General features: G+C 36.4%; 1 protein-coding gene across 4 annotated transcripts in view; it reads left to right on the top strand.

The window, feature by feature from the left end:
- LOC135685764 (uncharacterized) overlaps nt 1–15,659 on the top strand; it is a 79,796-nt gene that overhangs the window by 29,339 nt on the left and 34,798 nt on the right. For all 4 annotated transcript variants that reach the window (XM_065201827.2, XM_065201829.2, XM_065201832.2 and 1 more), the window contains 4 exons: nt 3,402–3,519; nt 4,051–4,115; nt 7,610–7,759; nt 13,856–13,897. In XM_065201827.2, coding sequence (XP_065057899.2) covers nt 3,402–3,519; nt 4,051–4,115; nt 7,610–7,759; nt 13,856–13,897 — 375 coding nt within the window. The remainder of the gene's footprint in view (nt 1–3,401; nt 3,520–4,050; nt 4,116–7,609; nt 7,760–13,855; nt 13,898–15,659) is intronic.

Raw genomic sequence — 15,659 nt, 5'->3', positions numbered from 1 at the left:
ACCCATCACGTGGTTAAAATCTTACTCAAAGCTCAAGCGTTTATCTTTACCATATTGTCAACAGGTATGTGTTGTTCCTTTATTTTTTATCCACCTTTAAGCTACATTTCAATGTCGATGGAAGGCTGCGCAACAACTTCTGCGTGGTAAAATTTGTGTCTGTAGGCCGTTGCTAATCGAGTAGATTCAAATCTTTTGCTACCTCCATCAAAAGCATCTTGTTATCAGCAATAAGTCTTTTCTTTTTTAAATCTTTTAAAAAAGGGTTGGACATTTTCATAGGGTGATGAAGTTTTCCTGTATGAAGGGAGCCAATATCGAAGACAAGATTCTAATCTCCTTGACTTGTATAAATTCTTTCCATAACTGCAAACAATTTGAATGATATCACAGGCTTTTCTGACAGGGCATTTCAGCTTCTTTTTTGACAGACGCTTTTAACTTTTGTTTTGGTCGTACTGTATTGTATTGTATAGATTATTTAATGTTTTTACATTAGTGAAAATACACTAATTAAGACTAACATATAGTTTTTTGAATAATCATTTTTAAAACCATTGTTCTTTAATACCTATAATTACGTTTTGGGCCATCCTTTTTGTTTAATTTGTTTTTGTCTATTGATATAGTTACTTTCAAAAGCTTAATCACAAAGAAGAATAAGATTATTGTTTATTTAAAAGATATTATCTCATAAAGTTTTTGTTTTCAACTTTACTAGCTGCACTTTACTAGTTGCACTGGTTAATTGGACTGAGCTATTGAAATAAGTATCTAGATAGAATATATATTATACGTTCATTTTATACATATGCTTGTATATTCATAAATTCATAGTTTTGCATATTATAAAAGAAGTTTACTGTAGAACTACGCAAATGAAAACTGGGGATGGGTTACTCCCCATCTTTACACCAGACCTTTTGATACGCCCCTCGACATTATCTAGTTCTTAGCATATTGCATTTTTTGCGAATTAAATTGCCTTCTAAAAATTAAAAGAGTGACAATTTTATATCTTAAATCCTGATGTTGATTTTTCATGCTATTACTAAATTCGTTTCAAACGTTTTTGTGAGATATTCGTTTTGAAGGCCTCAATGATTTGAACACTTAAAATTCGTTGCTCTTGATAGAGCTCTGCTAGCTGCAGTCAAAAGAAAGTATTAAAAGTTGCATTTTAAGCATTTTGACACGCGCAGCGCAGTTTACAGACCATTTTCATTTCTTTTCAAAAGAATTAACAAGTATAGTACAGGGCGGTACATGGGTGTGTGAAAAACTCTTGCTTGGAAAACACAGGACTATATCAGAAGAGCAGTCTTCTTAAACTGAAGGAGTAATTTAAAACAAATAGGCCAGAGAACAGCTGATTGTTAATTAAAGCAGGACAATCTTCTAGATCTAAAATGGTACGTTGCCTCCTCTCTCTTCTCTCTTCCCCTTAGGCTTGAGTGTTTATCCCAAGGAATACAGTGAAAGATTATACATACTCATGGGTCTTAATTAGTAAAACCCAAAAATTGCATCTGAGTACAGGCCTTTCTCTAGGAACCTGAGATAAGTACAATAGTCTCCAATGTTATTGCCCACAAACTGCATATAAGCCAGCCCCAAGCTTGCCTTCCTAAGAAACACTGTTCCTATGTTTGTTTGTGCTGGTATCAAAAGTCCGTCATCCGTTTTGCCATGCGGGTTGGAAGCTAATTCCTGATTTGACTTTCACGTACGTGATTGACCACGACTCCAAGGTAACAGCTCTATAACAAGGTTGTACTGAGCCCACTCCTACGCCGTTGAAGAGTCTTTCGTAAGAAGATTAAGGTAACCCTGAGCAAGGAAACGAGTGATTTAGAGTAATGTTGTTCTTTGGCTTTCAAATCTGCTTCATCATCCTACACGGGTAATCTATTGGTTGTAAAGTTGTGGTAATGAAGTATACTGAAGTGACGAGGTTAAGGATGTACTAAAGACAGCGTAGTTAGTTGTTTGCTCTAGGTTCAAGTCTCGTGGCGCACAGGAATCAAACTTGATATCCAGATTAGGGTTGTAATTGAGTATTTTTATCACATAAGAGTTGCCTAAAGCATAATTTGCGTCATATTTTTGTGTGATTTTTTAAAAGGACTCTTTATCAACCAGGTGCTCTGCTAACTTTGATAATGTGGCCTATGTGGATTCGTTGTTCTTGAGGGACACAAAATAAGTGTATAAAAATTCTCGAGTCTGGAAGTATTATTATCCATTCATGGTATGTATTAGCTCAGCGATAAAGACCCAACATTTCTGGATATTACCTTGACAAAGACCCTTTTCCTTTATTATTTCCTAGTCGTCAATATTCGTTTATTTGTTATTCTATTCATCATAGTCAACTTCCAAGACATGTTATAGTTTCTGTTCCACAATGATCAACTCTTGGCCTTGATCCTAGAAGGCAACGTTAACTTCTTTTGTATACTCTTCACTTGAGCATCTATGACTTGAGAAAGCCTCTGGCAAAGGATTTTTTGACTGCTTTCGACTTTTAACATTTAGAAACTGTATTTCTGTTAACAGTTTCGCTGACGAGTCATTATTTAAAGTGATATACTTTTGCAGGCTTTTTGTTCGTTGTAGTAGGTTTCAATGTATTTATGCAGGCGTTGTATTCGTGTGTTTCTTTCAATATTGTAGTAGGTTTCAAAGTATTTTCGGGTGATTATAGTCTTTGTTAAAAAGAATAAGGGTTGTTAAATCCTTTGATTGGTAACAAAGAAAATAATTCTGTTTTTGACAGTATCAAAATGTCACTGCGTCAGGAGGGGCTATTTCCCCACACATTGTACATTAAAAAAATGTTTATTTGTTTGAAATGATTAAGGCGTTTAGTCTCCATCAATAAACCATAACTGCCTTCCATCTTGTTTGAACACGAACTGAATTGCCTTCCGAGTTTCTCAAAACTTGAGCTGAACCTGGTCACTGATTAAAATTTTTATTTTACAAACTATCGTCTTATGATCCTTTTGTTGGATTATAACTTCGAACTAAATATTTTACCCATCACAATTATCTGGTCTTGATAAATGTTGCACATGACTAGAAATTATACATTGAAAGAAGATTGATCAAGAAGAGAAATGTAATTTAGATAACCATGAATATCGGTTAACAAGCCTAAATAGCATGTTATGATATTAATTCTGTTTCACTGATAATCTCAACAAATACAAAGCCAGCATGAAGCCAGGGGTGTTCGGAAGGTGTTTAAAAGAGGCTAGTTGCCTTAGTATCTTGAGCAATTTAGTACTTCAAGTGACTCTGTTCTTTAAGTGATTCAGTAACTCGTTGCCACAATATTTTAATAGATTTCCTTTATTTGTAAGTATGTAAGTAACACACTTTAATCTTTCTTGCAGCTCGACAAATTTGAACGCTGATATAATACCCCGTTCAGCAAGGTCGCCGACGCCCGATGAGCTTAGTCCCAATGTGGCTAGAAACTTCATCAGAGAAGGTGCAGTTTGCCTGTCCACGGTAAGGCAACATACAGTTCCTAAATACTTATACTACCTCGTATCTTTCTTTTGTCTATCTGAAGCATATCAAGCTTTGTTAAGGAGTGCCCCTTTCCGTCACGCCCTTGCACGCATGAGCTTATTAGGCCTTCTATGTCCTTCTTGTATTTTAAAGTTTAGTTCAAAAGCGCATGATTTTTAATAAAGCCTGTGTACCACAAAGTTAGTTGTTGGGTCCCTTGCTTTTTAACGCAGCATAAGCCATTTAAAAGAAGGCATTTGAACGATTGTAATCGAAGTAAATTTATTGGGCGATGTTGAGAAAATAATCATTGTTTTGAGCAATGGTAATAATGATTCAGACAAGGTCTGTAAGTGGTCTTTATATGTTTATATTCAAATCCCAAATTCACTTATTGCCAAAAACATTTATATGAAGAATACATGTCTAATAGAAAATTGATGAAAATAGTTTCTAAGCCATCCCTCATTTTTTATCACATGCTCTGTGTCTTCATACTGTTGCTTTAACAACTATTATTTCTTCTAGGGCGTCTCCTCTTTGAACCGTTACATGTTTTTATTCAGTGATCTGCTGCTAATAGCAAAACCAAAGTAAGTCTCATGTTTACTGTCAGTATTTGCCTATTTCTTCTTATTACGTCATCGGGTAACTGAACTCATATACATCTACCAAAGATTGTCTTCAATGTTACGTACTTGTAAGATACGTGTTCAAATTTTAAAAGTACAAAGTTTTGAAATCTTTAGCAAAACATAAAATGAGTTCTGAAAGTGCTAGAGATTTAATATTTTGCTCCAATGATCAGAAGTTTGACGTAGATTCGAGATAGGACAACTTAGTAAAATAAACATAATTTTTACCTATTTCCACCTCTGGGGCCAGTGTGGGTATTCTATGAAAACATTTCCCCTATTTGTGTTTGAACAGTCTATGCTTAATATGTTATCATAGAGTATTCATTGAAATTATCATTGAAATCACAGATATGTATAGTTTAGAGCTAGATGTTTCTTCATATATTTTTGAACAAAATAGGACCGAACTGTTTAGTTCCGAGAAAAGAGTGCTTAGTTAGTAATTGGCATTTTAAGGCCCACCTTTAGTTAGTGGAAGGAAATTTAGGGTGATTAGTAAGCATATGAAGAAACCGTGGAAGCAGTGGGCTATGGGGGCTTTAGCCCCCCAATAATTGCTAAAATGTACCAAAAATCTTCCTGCTCTTGGTTTTTAGCATGTATAGCCCCAACACATTTCAACCCCCTCAATCTGTAATATGCTCCACGGTCAGATGTGCCTTATGAGCATATGTGCCTTACATTGCTGTTTGATGTGTTATGCACGAATCTCACCCACCTTTGATAGTGTCTGTTCAGCGCATATCCCTGAACCCGGAGTGATCCTAGCCACAAAAAAAGCACCTGAAGTTTATAATCGAGAATAAAAGACATATATTTTTCAAATGTTAAATACAGCCATTTATCAAATTAGCATATTTTGTATAGAAATATGTCTTATTGGGGTTGTCATACCTACAAGAAAAAGCTTGCTTAAATTGTGCCATGGATAGCATCTTTCTTTCTCATTCCAAGATAGAGAAAGAGAGCGGAAAAGGGGAGAGTTAAATCGTTCTGCTTTCAGTTTTCAACAGGCGTTTCCCCGATGTTCCAGTGCCTCTAGTGAATGCCTACGTGTGATTGTCTTTTACGCATTTAATCATTCATATCGTTTGCGACTTACATACCAAAGCAAACTTCTTTTAACAGATCACTTAATTCGGCCGAGTCATTGATTTATGTTCAGTTGAAAAGAAAAAAGGAAATATGGCAACGGTTAAGCGTTGCTTTAATCCTTAAATACAAATTGATTGTTACAAGCTAGCATTCATACGGATCAGTGGCGTTTGTCTTTGTGTGTGGCAATTTTCTAAGTCTCAGCATTTTTAATACTTTCACTGTTCGGCCAATTTGGCATTTGAAAAGCTAGGATTTATGCTGAATGAAGTAAATATATAGTTTGTGTTTACCGAGCCGATATTTTATCATCTAAAGACTTCAATATTTGACCATTAAAGTAGTATATAAATATGTTTTTATAACAAGGCGTCTCAGCTTTACCAGAGGTACGCTTGAAATTCGTTCGCCATAGCTGTTCATGATAATCACAAAGGTTTAATCTTAATGGTATGTCCCTATTTCTTTTAGTATCAAACTACATAATAAGTCTGTAACAGTATTAGAAATTTCTACGTCACTTTGGTTATTCTGTAAGTTATGTTATGTCTTGTTTAATTATATTTCTAAACAGCCTAGTTAGTGTTGATCAAAGTTTATCGATCTTTATGTCAAAGCAAAAACCATGCATTCAAACGTACAGACTTCTGCTAGTCGCAATAATTACCTTTTTCTAATGATGTGCTCTAAAAGGAAGGCTGTACTCGGACAGGCAAACCTAGTAAACTTCTTGAACTGGATGGGAAGCTACTTGGTAAATGGAAAACTACTTTTCTTAAATGTTATTTTTTGAATGAAAAGATTCAGTTATGTTACCTTGATCCGTAGGTGTATAAAAGAAGCAAACAACACTTTTAATCTTTTTTAACAATTATTCTTTTTAACTTGTTTTATGACATCTTTATGACTCTCTATTCATAATGCTCTTAGTTTTGTTTCAAAGATACACAAAGAAAAAAGTTAAGGAACTGCTACGGAATTTTGAGCACTCTTATTTAGTCGTTAGTTAAGGAGGTTTCAATACTGGCTTCAGAAGTTTCTTATTAAAAGAATGGCATACTGACAACATTTCTGCAACCATAGTGCCTTGTTAGAGAAATGATTGCTCTGTCATTAAGGATACATGAAGAGTTATGCTCGACACGTCGTACCAAATACCGTAATGCCTCGAATAAGCGCCCGGGCGCTTATTTAATTTTTGAGGCTCCAGGATGGGCGCTTATTCGAAGGGGGCGCTTAATCTAGGGGGCGCTTATTTAAAATATAGATTTTAATGTGACTAAAAAAATTAATGTGTTTTCAATTGAAGCATGTTATTATGATGGAAAGGCAAAAAATGAGAATGAAAACTAAAACAAACTGTGTTGGTCATTCAATCTTTCTTGGTGAATTGCCTTCCAATTATGTTGTCGTCGAAAATTCGAATAAGCGCCCGTTTCTCAAGGTTGAAGGATGGGCGCTTATTCGAGGGGTGGGCGCTTATTCGAGGGGGCGCTTATTCAATAATTTCACCTGTAGGGTGGGCGATTATTCGAGGAGCGCGCTTATTTGAGGGGGGCGCTTGTTCGAGCCATTACGGTATTCATTTCTTGTACAAATTCGTTATTTTATTGTATCAAGTTTTGTTCATTTTCGGCGTACAACACGCACAGCATGAGGATACATATTTGAAAAAAGGGTTTTCGCAAACTCACGGGGGGAGGCATGGGCGTACGGGGCATAGGGGCTGGGGGGCTAAGGTTCAATTCGGGCTATCTAAATAGAGCAATTATATTCGGGAAAGATCCATACTAAGCCCCCCTTCCTAAACTATGAGCATCTGCTGCGCCTATGAGGGGGAGGAGCGGTTGTTTGTTCTTGGCTAACGCTGAGTCGACTCTATATTAAACACTATAACATATTTTTTCATAATATATTATTACAACAGACAACTTTAGTTTGAAGCATTTTCAGGCCTAAAGTGACGCCTTGGACCAATGCTTTGGTATAATGGCACGAAATAATGAATTAAGGGCAATCAACGATTTTTTTCCTTTTTTGATAATACAGCATTCTATGTAAGCAAGCCTCTATTTAGGGGCTCTCTGTGTTAATGCTCAGGACGTTAAAAGACATTTGGAGCAACCATTTTCAAGTAATTTACGCAAAAAGGCGTAAATGCATCGTATGTTGTTAAGGAGATCCTACTCCTTTGCTCGTCTATCGCATTAGTAACAGCTGATTTCTGCATCCTTATGATCCACTCTATACATTGCAAGATTGGATATGTGATATAATTTAGTGATAGGTCATATTTTGGTTTAACCAATTTCTTTACAGTTGATATGAAACTTACTTTCTCTTTTGTGGCATAGGTCAGGAGCATCGTTCAAGTTGAAGTTGAGACTGCCAGTCAGTGAATTGTGGTTGCAGAGCGCAATTGATGGCGTCTGCGAGTCTACTGTCGCTCCAAACAAATCGTTTGTCGTCGGATGGCCCACTGTCAGCTACGTGGCAACTTTTAGGTATACAAATTTTCTTATTTCATTTAGATATAAATGTCTTTGCGACATGCTGAGGTGCACCCCTTTACGAGTTTCAGATAGAGGAACAATGTTGGTGGGAAGAGGTGAATTTCTAGAGGGGGGAGGTGGACGGCCGTGTTCTTTTACCGTTCTGGGTGATTTGCGAGCTTTACCCAGTTTGAGTAGGCAAATTGTGAACGGTTTTTAATGACTAACCTCTTTCCTATCTTCATATTTTCATAGTTTATTTCTCTCAAAAAGGGATGCCCTTCAGCAGAAGCTATTTTCAAAGGGCCCTCTGATAAAATGTAATTACCATATAACATCAAAAACTACCAATAAGTAAAGGAACCCTAGTATAATCCCGTAAACAATCAAATATTTTAATCAATAAAACTAGATATCAATGGTTTGAGATTGAATAGATTTGTTGAAACTCTAAAGAAAGAATTCCTTTTTAGATTGAGCGCGAAGGCTAGTGATCAATAATTTTGCCACCCGACTCCCAACCCCCTAAGAAAAATTATTTTTGCCCAGTAGCAGAGTTTTTCTTCTACGGGTTTTACGAAGTTTCACTGATGTATACCATTTTTCAGCGAGGTGATCTAAGCTAGCAAGCTTGCAGACCCAGACACTTAAGGGCAAATCCATTCTCCATAATTCCAGGAAGCATTTGGACGAAAATCAATTTTGCTTTTATCCGGCAATGCCAAAAATTGACTGCAAGTAAATTATGTCAATGGAAGGATGTTGCTAAACCTTGATTTCATCACATATAATCGCTCTTCTTCGACTTTCCTATTCAAACCTCTAAATTTTAAGAATCTTTAAGTTATATTTCGGTCAGCAGAGACACGGGCTCCAGATCATGCTCTTCCTCTCGAAGAGAAATGCTAGTGTCCTTCTAATTCCCTCTTTTTTCCTTATTTCAAATTTTGTTCAACTCCGGACAGAAACAAGATATGCCTTCTTTATGTTAGAAGTCAGTCCTCAGCTAACAGATTTTGGAGGATTTCGGCAATTCGTAATGAATTGTCGTCTTAATTCGGTTCGTGTCAGGGTTAATTCCAAAGATCTGGATAGTTCGTGAGAAAGTGTCGCAAAGGCATATCTGCTTTCTGTCAAGTTGACTTAAGTAGTTAAGTGTAGTAACCATTTTGAATGAAAGAGATCAGCCTGACGGGTTCTTGGCTCTTTCTTAAGTTAACTGTGCTTAATTTGTGTTCACTGAAGTATCATGGCGCGATGAATGGAAGCTTATTTGTCAATGCACTGTGTCATTCCAGGAATAAACCGATTTAATCGTCACAAAATCATAATCATAATAATTATACAACATTAAAAGAACCACAGCACTATTCTTCGAGAGGATAAATGAACCATAGCTGGATTCTTTATCCCCTTGAAGGCAGTGTTAGAGGTATCACAAAGCAGTATTTTGCCCTTGTAGATTTTCTCACCAAGAGACTAGGGACACGAAAAGCTAATGATATCATTTCGTGTTATGAGAGATTTTACATCATGTTCCAAACCTTAGGTACAATAGGTCTGTGGGTGTTTCGACTTTTGTCGTCAAATCTGAAAAGTTTGAATATTGTTTTTCATTTGAAAAAGTTCTTAGCTACTGGACTATTATATAGCTGGAGTACATTCGAATACAGTTTATGATATAAAAGTTTATTTTGTACGGTTCCAAATGAGTGCACTGAGAAACTAACCTTTGTGAGCTGCCCCCCCCCCCCCACCCTGGTCAATTCTTCTACCTTCCTCTTTCTGGGAAGGGGTGTCGCATCGATCGGTTGTCCCACTTTCGATGCGTTTAATTTCGCAGCAATAATAACTCATGGTGCATTATTTCCTTTCATTTTACGATGCTGAGTAATATTTGTTTAGGCACTTCTTACATAGCACACTACACAAAAATTGCGTGACCTTCGTTCCGTCGGCATGATTTGTTTTCTTCCGATATCAATTACGTCATGCCCCGAAAGGCAACCGTTTGTGCGCTACGACCATTTCTTGTATTTCTTACTCGTCTAAGTGAAAAGAGTATTTCCAAGCTTAGCTATGGGTTGCCAGGCTCAGCTTTATTGAAATTTCCTTGTATAGACACCATGAATTGCTGTCAGATTATGCCTCCCTCAAGATGTAAATCTATGCAATAATTTAAAAAAAATGTGTTATCGTACCCCCACCTACATTTCTGGCGACACAACAACCGTGCCTGTCTTCATTCCTCGAAAAAAAGAGATATTAACGTATAAGGCATGCTTCACGACAAATCTGCTTGTGATGTAGCACCATTTTCAATCTTCAATAACAGCAGTGTCTGAAGAAATCCTTTTTATTAAATATATTTATGATTTTGTTGCACAAGTTGTGTAATTACAGCAATGATAAAATCCTGATACCTAACTTAGAATTTAAGTGGTATAAGCAATCAGGTGTTGTTTTGCTCTTTGTTGAAGCCTAGTTAGGAATTTTCTGCCTTGTTTATTGGCAGTTTCGTATAGCTAAGGCAAGGTAAATCCACATTTGTTATTAAGGTGTGCGTTTACTTCAATTTGACTTCCTCGGTTATTGACTGCTATTTTTTTGTGTCGTTGGGTATGATGAATAATTAAATTTTGAATGAAACAAACGTCATTTGTTTGTAGAAGGAAAGGGAACCAAAACCTCTTTGAAATCACAAGCAGCGCACACAGTTGATTACATGTTATTGTCACGTGGCCTGATACTCATTGATTTCGTATTTTATCACATGAAATACGCCCCGGAACAAATTTCACGTGATGTGATTACTTTCAATGAGTGTACGCAGTACATCGTGTGTACCTCAATTTGCGTAACAAGCTGTACGATATAGAATCTGCCGAAAAAAGAATTTTGAATCCACAAAAACTGAAATAGTTGTCATTTAACAGAAACATTTCTGAGGAAAGGGATCGTATATGCCTAGCTTCCTCTTCAATGTGTATGTGTATTTTTGACTAGTCGCAATAAACTATGGACTTGCCATATGTAGTTCCTTGATTCTAAAGCACTGCATAAATTTTATGAACTGCCAGTTATCACGGCGAGTATGCGTCACACCGATAAGACGGAAACGAGACCTCCTTCCCGTCTCCTATGCGCGCCCTTGTCAAGTTATAGCAATTGCACCATATATACAAAAGATTTATTAGGTGGTTCAGAACTCATTGTAGCCAGCTGGAGAGCTAGAGGAGCCCCAAGTGGACATGTTTTACGAGAATTCGTATCCCGTTTCTGACCCGGAAAATGGTTTTAATCCTTGAAAATGTCCATATTTTGTCCGCTGAAATCATAGTGCTTATTCTATCTGAAGAGCAGGAAAACATGCCGATTAAAATTACATAAAATTATAAATATTTGCAAGAAACATTTATTTAAGGAACTTTGCTACAACTTGTATAAGAAATTTTCTTATAGAAATTAAAGGGTTTTTGATAGCTCTTGCACAAAAACACGCGAAATAAATCTTGAACCATATTTTATTTTGCTTGTAAAGGCTGGATACAAGATTTAATCCTTTCCATATATAAATATATCTTATATATCTCATCCGGCCTTGGATGAAGATGAAGTATGAGTATTAGTGATCCATTCTGTGTAGCGGTTTACTTGATTTCGGATTCCTTTTTGTGGATGACCCCTTGTGTTTTGGAGAGCATTCGCATCAGTTTGAGTAATTTTTAAGTTGATATTTTCAAGGCTCCACTAAGACGCCGCGCAATGCACGCCTACGCTCTCTCAATAGAATTTTCAATATTAATATTCCTGAGTGTCTAGAAGAGCGCATTTAATAAATTGTTTAGTCCATTGAAAAAGTAAGGTTTTATGCCTTCCTTAATCTTACTCAAATTTGCCCCTGTCATTTTTCCAAACACTGACCATCAATTTTACCAAACCTCAAGGCCAAAGGACAGATCTAGACTAAATTTTACGTAAAGCTCACATCACATATTTCACAAGTCGTGATATGAAGTCAGTCATTGCCTTAGTAAAACCTGGACTCATCATAGTGCGTTCAAAGGAAAAACACCATGGCAAAAATATAACCGCGTCATCAGGGAGAGGGAGGTGGGCTTAGAGTTAGGATATGAATCCACAATACCGATGCTTTCCATTTTCCTGTTGCAAAGAACACGATTTAAGCAGCAACTACAGTATTCCCTTTGTAGGATTCATCGAATAGTATGGTCCCCTTGTTTACTCCTAGGTTACAAGGGGTGGCTTGAAAGGAGAAGGGGGCAACATGTTCCTTTGAAAATACTCTTACATTTTGAAATACCAATACTTAACGTCGTTTACCATGAAGTGGCACCACAACTGAAAACCTATTGGCCATCGGGGTAAAATACATTTCTCGCTACTTTTTATACTTCCTTAGAAATACTCCAATGCTGCTTTTCAACATATTCGCAAAATCATTCACTGTAAACTTCAACTTCAATGATACAGATATTTTAAGAGGCTTTAAGATCCCTAGAAAGAATTAACGATCACAAGTGAGTTTGTTATGAGGATCGGTTTGGCTTATACTTTCAATCTTTTCAGTGTTTATATTAACATAAACAAATTTGACCTAACCTGTCTTATGTCAATTATTTCCGAGGTCAGTGATCACATTTGCTCTGTAAATAATTTGTCTAATGTAATCTTGATTTTACTAGTCAACTTTGAAGCCTTAAACATTAGCAGAATCCTATTCTGACAGTGATAGCAAATACAGTTGTTCCGTAGGATTTGCAATAACTTTCCCTCCAAAAACCCTTTTATCTAGAAGTTATATTAAGCTCAAAGAGGCGTATTAACTCAAAGTTTAAATGGCGTGAGGGGAAAAATGGTCTTTCTCTGAAATAAGGCTTATTAGAGAACAGAATTCAACAAAGAGATTACCATATTAATCGAATTCCTTCATTACTTTTCCTTTTCATTGAAAGATTTTCTTGAAAAATTTAAAACTGCTAGTATAAAAATTTTCATTTGCATTTGTGCATTTGTTTTTGTCCGAATCGGTTGCTGATTTAGCAGCTATTTTCAGGCAGATTGCATCTTCATTCACGTAAAATAGAGAAGGGTTATAGACAGGTACCCTTGTACCCTAATAGAGAGGGGTTATATAGATAGAAAGTAAACCAGTTATTGTAGCTTATCGCCCTTATTTTTTGTCGGGTTGCTGTGACTATGACATTGTTGGAGTTAGATTCTTTTGACCCAGAATTTAGCCTTATGTTTGTCATTTTTGTGACTAGTTTTTTAGTGACAGTGTATGACGGTGACTGCAGGTTAAAACTCCCTGTTCCTTGTTTGGGGCACAAGGCCTATCCTTTGGCGACACACATTTCTCTTCGTAATATTCGAGAAATTTTGTTGTTCAGAAATACAAAGGTCCCTTGTTTTTTGTGTCAATGTTTCTCTAATTTTCGGTTTCTTGTGAAAGTATTCTCGTTAATTAACCAACAGTTGGGAATTGTCCAGCATTAGGTTCTTCTCTGATCAGGAATGATTTTTACCCAAAGGCAGTTGGTAAGCTCTATTTGCCACTTAGTTCTTTAGTTGTTAGCAAAAGAATCGCGCAACACAAAAAACGTACCTTTCATTTGGCCTAGAATAATCTGTTTGGCGGTTCCTCAGACGAGTAATGCAGCAAAAATAAGCAGAACATATTGAAAATTTGAAATAATGGACTTCATGTCGGTCTTTTTAATCTTTGAACAGCGTGTTTATATTTTAGATAGGACTTCAGTGCAAATAAACAAGGTCGAACAAAACATAGTACAATTCAGCTCCTGGCAACAATTGTCAATACGCTAAGCCCTCGACGGTCTTTTTATGTTCCGGAGTTTATACGTTGCATGGTGAAAACGGACGTTTGAGCATGTTATTGCGGAATTAGGTCATTTCTGTAGGCCGCTCCTATTGAGCGGTTCAGTCAGCTTCTAATATCGTGGTTTAGGCCTGCGTTGGATAAACCATCTCAACAATGATCAAATATTTAAGAACAGTTTATGGAACTGATAAGTTGGATTTTAACCCTAAAACAGACTGTGACTTTGAATTCCTTTGTTCTAGCACTACTGAAGACAAGACTCTATGGTGGAACGTCCTCAAAAAGTAAGAAATCTTCAGTGATATTATTTTACTCCTCGTTACATTTTGATGTAAATTGCATATTGATTTCACATTCAAAGCTCGATAAAACGAGGACTTTTTTCAAACGCTCAAATAATCTCGCGGGTTTCGTGGGTATTTATTCGCGAAATTTAAGTTCAAGTCGATTGCAGTACCCTTTACCATAGAGGGCAAAGCAAGGCAGGTGTCAGAAACTATCGTCATCAATACCATTTCAGCATCTATTTAATTATACCGCCTACATTTTTGTACGGTGAACAACACTTGTTCGTAAGAAACTCCCAGTACTTAAAAATTACATATCAGGTTTTTTGTAGCTTCCAAATTTTTTTGAAACAGCAATTCGTGAATTTTGTTGAAAAACGACAGTTGAAAACCTTCACGACGAACAAATTGAAAACTAGAACGGAGTTTTGTTTCTGCTCAGGGGTGTAGTTTTTAGGGGCTGGGGGAAGACGTTTAAGGGCCTGTATTTCATTCCGAGACGTGCCTAATTTTGACTTCTTGTTATCTTTCACTATAGCCTCAATATTTTTTTCCATTGTTGAATATTTCTAAGCTTTTCAACAGCAGAATCATCGAATTTCATGAAAGGCTGTGTAATGAAAATAAGATTGTTCGATAATTAAGATAAGAAATGTATAATTTTAGTTATCATTCAACACTTTTTATGTCATTTTTAACCACGTTAAGTCTGAAAGTTGTTATTATCGGTTCCTCTTTTTTGACCTTGGTTAGTCGTTATATCATTTTTAGTTCCGGTTTTTCTACCTTAGCAAAGGAACTTTCGACCCCACATGGAAACGTGAATGGTTGAACGAGGCTCTTTTCTTTAGGCATTAGCGCTATTCTTTTCATCCAAATTGCGTTATAATCCTTGATGATAGATAAGATAATTATGATGAATCTCGGAGGAAATTAATCATAGTCATTACAAGCTGCCGGGAAATGACTTGGAAAAATCAAGAAGTGACTTGGAAGAACGCCTGTTTCAGATTAACAAAGGTTGATATGGAGTTCATAGAAGTTCTCTGGGTAGATTAAAACTGACTTCCGGTTCGTTTCTCGGAAAAATTTTTCTTTTTATCTTTTTTCTTCTTTAAATAAGTGATAATATCAATTATAACTTGCTCGTTTAAGCAAAGAAGCTTTATCCGAGTAAATCATAGCTGTTTTGTTAAAGGATAAACTGTTTAGCTCGGCTGAAATTATCTAAAAAATGTCTATAGCAAAAGACAGAAGAATGCAAGTTTGTTTGTACATCAGACACCAGTCAACAGGGCCTCCGACGAAAGGGGGCTAGGGGCCATCGCCTCCCACTTTTTGCACAACAATTGAGCTTTTTTAAAATATTTTGTTATTGGTGTTGAATTTTTCTTTGCCCCCCCCCCCCAACTTTCAAACCTGTGTCGGAGCCCATGGTCAATCATGGAGCGATCATGGAGTTACAACAGTAACTAACTCACAAACTACCTTATGTCTTACTATTACAGCCTGCTTTTTTAATTATCAGCTTTTTCCTCGCTTACTAATTCCAATACTCGATCATTCATTTTGATTTCAAAATTCGGAAAAATTAGGCCCCTATCTATTCGCAAAGTATTTGAGAGCAGCCTGCTTTCTCATCTCTATTAAAGAAAGCTCAATCACAACTTTTGTATCAATATGGAACTAAGGTCCATTTTGAATTTACGATTGTACTTAATGTCTCACTGCAAACATTCTCAGGGTACCTGTGGGCTTT

This window comes from Rhopilema esculentum, chromosome 15, assembly GCF_057945365.1.
Source record: "Rhopilema esculentum isolate cy_ngs chromosome 15, ASM5794536v1, whole genome shotgun sequence".
NCBI classification, from domain to species: domain Eukaryota; kingdom Metazoa; phylum Cnidaria; class Scyphozoa; order Rhizostomeae; family Rhizostomatidae; genus Rhopilema; species Rhopilema esculentum.
Note: the sequence above shows the minus strand (reverse complement) of the source record. Positions and strands in the feature narration are given on the sequence as shown.